The 5851-nt window shown below is 40.7% G+C and overlaps 1 protein-coding gene across 1 annotated transcript; it reads right to left on the bottom strand.

Annotated features, from left to right (window-relative positions):
* Positions 1 to 1114: 1114 nt before the first annotated feature.
* On the bottom strand, positions 1115 to 5111 carry arl4d (ARF like GTPase 4D). Its single transcript, XM_043675029.2, has 2 exons — positions 4801 to 5111; positions 1115 to 3492 (listed from the first exon to the last, which is right to left on the bottom strand). Exon 2 carries the CDS (start codon positions 3352 to 3354, stop codon positions 2752 to 2754), a length of 603 nt encoding a protein of 200 aa, XP_043530964.1. The 5' UTR covers positions 3355 to 3492; positions 4801 to 5111; the 3' UTR covers positions 1115 to 2751.
* Positions 5112 to 5851: the final 740 nt, after the last annotated feature.

Below are 5851 nucleotides of genomic sequence, written 5' to 3'. Positions count from 1 at the left end.
GAGTGTGCAAGAGGCCGGATTGAACTTCAAATTCAGACTAGATTGTGGGACAAAAAGATCCTCTATCTGCTGGCTATAAAAATATTTGCGAAATCAGTGTGAGCAAGCTACATTCAGCTCGTACTGGACATGTTTGTATCTTTTTAAGTATGTATTCATCGGGTGTGGGCATCACTGGCTAGGCCAGTCTTTATTGGCCATCTCGAATTGCCCAGAGTCAACCACATTGCTTTGGGACTGGAGTCACAGATAGGTGACTCCTTCCTTAAAAAGGACATTAGTGAATCAGATGGGTTTTTCCTGACAAGTTTGATGGCCATCATTAGACTATTAATTCCATATTTTTAAATGGAGTCCAAATTCCACCAGAGCAGGACTCTCTCTGGATTAATAGTCTAACGATAATACCACTAGGCCATCGCCTCCTCCACAATACAAAATGGTCCCTAACTCACTCTACGTCATTCAAACAAGCTTATTAAATGTAGGAATTGGGAAAATAAAATGTACAGTGGTTCAGTAGAAGGTCCTTGTCCACAGGACGGAAAATAAAGGAAGAGCTTACAGTGGCATTCATCTCTCTTTCCCTGGCTTGGTAGTGTTTGATGTTAAATTAGTTGTCTGAAAAAAAGGGGAAAAAAAATTGTTTTGTTTCCAACCACTGATGTTTTTTTACTGCAATTAAACGGATGCTGCCAAAAGTTCAAATTATAAATGCCCAAAAACAGATATTTCACCATTCATTTACCTTGAAACAAGCAAGATTTGTCATTAAAAAAATGTCCATCTAAAACCATGCTTTTTTTAAAATTAAAGTGATTATTTTGTTTTTGTCCATTATTTTACTGATAGTAGACTGGGTTAGTTTCAAATGGAAGCCCATTTGGCTAGCAATTACTTCAGAATAGCAGCAGCAGCAGCAAATTACACCCCTAGCTTTATTCAGAGTAATTGCTTGCCTTAAGACCCCTAATGTAACAAGTGCCTGTTACGCTGACTTCATAAATTAGATCTCATTTAATATTTTAGCTACATGCAAGTAAAAAGAGAATTTATACGCGCCCAGCACATGCTCTCAAAATTGTTGCTGAAAATATTCACTAATGCAAGTTGCTACTTTTCAGCTCATCCTTTTTACTTTCTGAATTGAGGTACAAGTATGACCTAAAGATGGTTGAAAGAAAAACACACTAGGGAACAGTTTTGAAATAGAAGTAAATTAAGAATTAAGGAAAAACAACATGTTTTAGCATTGCATTTTAACACCAAAGACAACTCTTTATTAAAAAAAAACTATCAAAGTACAAAAAAGATATGTACAAATCACTGTTTCATTTCACAGCTTAAATATTTCCACAAGGTCCAATTTTTCAGTATGAAAGCCTGAGTGAAACTCTTTTAACATTGATAATTCAAATGAAATATGTGACATTGGAATCTTCTTTTGCATTAAAGCACATTGGCTCATGTGTGCTTCATATCAAAGGCTACAGTTCGACTGCAGCTATTGGTTTCATGCTAGTTATCAAGTAACAGACCCATCACTAAACTAGTCTTACTGCTAGCTGCCAACCAGATTACAGTAAGGAAAGCCACAAAGAATTTGTTGCACATATTTGGACACATGTAGAACTCTGGTAAGAGAGAGTGTGAAGGCAGCTCTCATTCACAATCTCAACCTCAAGAACATTTCTCTCTGCCTTGGCAAGTTGAAAATGTAGCTTCAGACTGAGCAACAGTTTCATTGCTGCTAAAGCTAACTTCAAGAAGACGTGAAGACACCTTCTAGGAGAGACCTCACATCATTGGGATTTATTAGATTTGGGGGTCAGGCTGAAACTGCTTCACATCACAGAATGTAGAAGCATTACTGCACTCCAATACTCTGAAATACTGCTTTCGGTACTCCCATTTACTGGGGCGTGTAGCTGAATGATACTTTCAGACCGAAACAAAAAGTACAAAGTGCTTCCCTCAGTCCATTTGTTATTTTTGCAAACACTTGCAGAACTAAACATCTTTTGTAACTTCGGACAATCATGTCCTTGACTTGCACATCATCCATCTACAAAAAGCTACACATGTTTTAAACACTTTATACAGTGGCGTCAGAACAATATCAGTGAATTGCAAGAACAATTCACCATGTTCCAGTCTTCTGGAGTTAAGAAACTAAGAATTTTGAAAGAGAGAGAAGCAAGAAAGAGAGTGAGAGAGAAGAAGGATATTTCAGTTCTCTATCACTTAATCTAACTTTCCAGGCAATTTTCAGCAATCATCCATCAATTTACATATTAAGGGGCTATCTGGGTACAACCAAATCATTACAGAAATTTATTCGTAAATGCAAAATCAGAATGTATACTCTCCAGAAGGCTTAGCATCATAATTGTAAGCATTAATCTCCAAACAGTTTTCATATTTCCGGTAAAACATCAGTCGGTCTCTGGTTGGGGCTGGCTTGTAATCAGTTCAACTCCTCACCAAACATCCACAAGTGACCTACTTGTCCCCGTTTTATTTTGATCCTATTATTTAAATAAACAGTTAGGTTGGTGTTGGTCATTGCTGTTGTATATGCTACAATGCGTCTGGAGGAAAAAAGTCAAATTTGGATCAGCCCAAAAAAACTTGGAACTTATATTTTTGGTCAAGTTGTGTGCCTCTGACCATTTAGTTACTCCTTTTAGGAGACTCCATTGATGAGCTATTCAAATCCATCTCAGCTGATTATGGAATAAGGTCCACAGTTCATCTCTTTCTCTTCTGATGCCTGATCATCTTCTTCCGTTTAATAATCATTTCGTACAACCTCTCCAGACCTTGTTGCAGGCCCTGCCCGTTCACTGCACTGGAACTCTGAATGTGGTGCAGAGTGGATGCACCCAGCTCATTCAAGCTTAGGGATTTCTCCACCTCAGATACAGAGAGCGCCCCCACCAGATCTTGCTTGTTGGCAAAGATTAATACTGGCACTCCTTGATTTTCTGAGCTCTTGGAAATTTTATGAAGTTCAGCCTTGGCCTCCTCCATCCTCTCCGTCTCAGACGAGTCAATCACAAAGACAATACCATCGGTACGTCTGGTGTAGGATTTCCACAGAGGCCTCAGTTTCTCCTGGCCACCAACATCCCAGACCTGGAAAGTGATGGCCCTGGAGTTCCCAACCAGTACTTTGATTTTTTCAGTGTTGAAGCCTTTTGTAGGAATGGTGTTGACAAACTCCCTTAACTTCAGTCGATACAACAAAGTGGTCTTTCCAGCTGAATCCAAGCCAATCACCACAACATGCAGGGACTGGAAGGGAGGCAAGAAGGTTCCGTTAGGTGTCAGCTCAGACAGCTGATTCCCCATTGCCAACCAAATATCTTCACCTCGCCTTTATATAAAAGAACACTGAGTGTTAATGGCCAGTATCCTTGTTTTGTAGACCTGGAGGGTGTCGCCACTTTGCACCGTCTTCAAAGCCAATCGGACACGGTATGCTTTGGGCTAATTAAAAAAAACAAAAAAGTTAACATCTGGTTAGTTTAAATGCTGCCTTTTCCACATTAAAAAAACTCACACTGAAACAGATAGCTTATTCCTGAAAACTCGTCTTGTTAGTAAAAGAAAGAATGAATTTAAAACATTTTACATGGAAACTTCCCTCAGTCTTTGAGAGTGGCGTTTCCAATATAACCTGTCGATGCAACGGCCATTATTTTAGTGTCGCCACAGGGAGAAGGCTGTGCACTTTACCAGTTTGGGGTTTCCTATGGTAAAGGAGAATGCAGGTCCCTAGATTTTTAAAAAGGCGGATCAATACATTGACCAACATTTAACAGATCAGAACAAACGAGATTCCTCATTTGACTGCCCCGAGTAGCTGCGGCATTTTTTTATTCCCCTGTCTGTGTCACTCACCATCGAGCCGGATTTACTTAGATTCCTGGCATTTTATGTGTCCAAGTCCTTCAATCCCTGTTTATTTACTGATCACGCGCTTCCTGATTATACTCAGCAAGAATCCATTAGGGTCAATGTAAACCAAACACGGAATTAACACATCAATCTCCAGTGCTGTACCCTATACAGACGCATTGAAGGGTTCTTCCAGGTCCTAGCTTTACACTGAGCACCAGCCTGCATTGACACACCGCACGGTCAATTCATTTGGATTTTTTTTTTTGAAGGGATTTAATGTGGGAGTCGTATTACTTCTGTAACTTTTTTTGCCCATCAAGGCGATTAAAGCAAATTTCTATTGCCAAATATCATCAATGTGAGGGAGAGTTTAGACAGCAACAAAATGCATCTGAATAAAAGTCATTAACTACAGCTTTCCACACATCACATTTTTTCAATTATCATAAGTGTCTAATTCGCAGCAACACAGGGCTTGGCTGGCAAGCTTAACTGACCAGCTTGGAGCTGATCAAGGCTGGGACAAAACAGGTTTTGATTTTAATGTGAGCACATAAACCCAGAGGCCAGGGTATGAAGGCACCCCAGAGACCCCGGGTCTGTGAAAAAAAAAATCAACTGGGAGATGCAACATGAGACCGAACAGCAATGATAATAAACAACAAACTTCATTACCCTGCTTTCTGAAATATCGCAGTTAAAGCTCACGAATTTACCAAAAACGCATGAGTTATTACACAGGTCACCAACTATTGACAGGTATACGATCCCGGTTAAAATAACTATAACTCTACTCTGAGAGGGAGCAGGCATTAAATATTTGAAAACAAAATTTAACTGAGGTCAATCGACAAGTCCACGTAGTGAGAGGGGAGACCGATTTTTAAGCATTACCTTTGTCCTGTTGGAGTCGAGCTGCTGTGGTGGCGCTGGTAAAGATTCAGTAGAGAGTGCTAAAGGCAGCAGTTTGTTAGGCACTTTCTAGACCTTCCATAAGAGCTGACACATTAGAGAACCACCCCTTAGCTCGGGATTTCTCTGTGTAACTCGCTCACACAGTGTCAAATGCAACACATTCTCCTTTGACGTCGCTTTAACCCGGAGCAACACCCTCAAAAGACACTTCTTAAAGCGGCCCCATCCCTCCTTAACGTCAACAGTGTCCCTCCCAGGCGCTGATGTCAATGCCTCTTCTCTACAAAAAAAACCTGACAGCTTTATGTAGACAGTGCCCCTAGCAAAATAGACATCTCCCTGTGATAAGGAGCTATGAAAATGAGAGAGTATCGCGATAAGTCGTTCAAAACGTTAGTAAGGAATTATACCTGTGCTGATCAGTTCACCGCAAAGTATTATCTGCCTATGCACCCATTTTTTGTTTAACTGCAACAGTTCTGGGAATTCTGACTGATCGGAATGGTTGGAGAAATTGCACTGGTGTAGGATTGTGCACAGATGCTGTCCACCCTAGCCTGCTATCCCCTCAGAGGGGAATCAGGTCATTGTCATTGGAATTACTGGGTTCTACAAAAGCAGGTTGTTCCAATAGGTAAAAATAATGAACCGCAGATGCTGGAAATCTGAAACTGAAACAGAAATTGCTGGAGAAACTCAGCAGGTGACCCTGAGCATGTTCCTGAATAAGGGCTTATGCCCTTCACGTCGATTCTCCTGCTCCCTGGATGCTGCCTGACCTGCTGCACTTTTCCAGCAACACATTTTTCAGCACTGGACCCTGAACATTGACTCTGCTTTCTGTCTCCACAGACATAAAACATAGAACAATACAGCGCAGAACAGGCCCTTCAGCCCTCGATGTTGTGCCAACCTGTAAACTATTCTCAGCTCGTCCCCCTATACTATCCCAAAATCACCCATGTGCTTATCTAAGGATTGTTTAAATCTCCCTAATGTGGCTGAGTTGACTACATTAGCAAGTAGGACA

Source organism: Chiloscyllium plagiosum, unplaced genomic scaffold (genome assembly GCF_037043375.1).
Source record: "Chiloscyllium plagiosum isolate Xiang-an unplaced genomic scaffold, Cpla_swu_hap1 HiC_scaffold_32, whole genome shotgun sequence".
In the NCBI taxonomy this organism is placed as follows: domain Eukaryota; kingdom Metazoa; phylum Chordata; class Chondrichthyes; order Orectolobiformes; family Hemiscylliidae; genus Chiloscyllium; species Chiloscyllium plagiosum.
The sequence above is the reverse complement of the archived record's forward strand: the minus strand, read 5'-3'. Positions and strand labels throughout refer to the sequence as shown.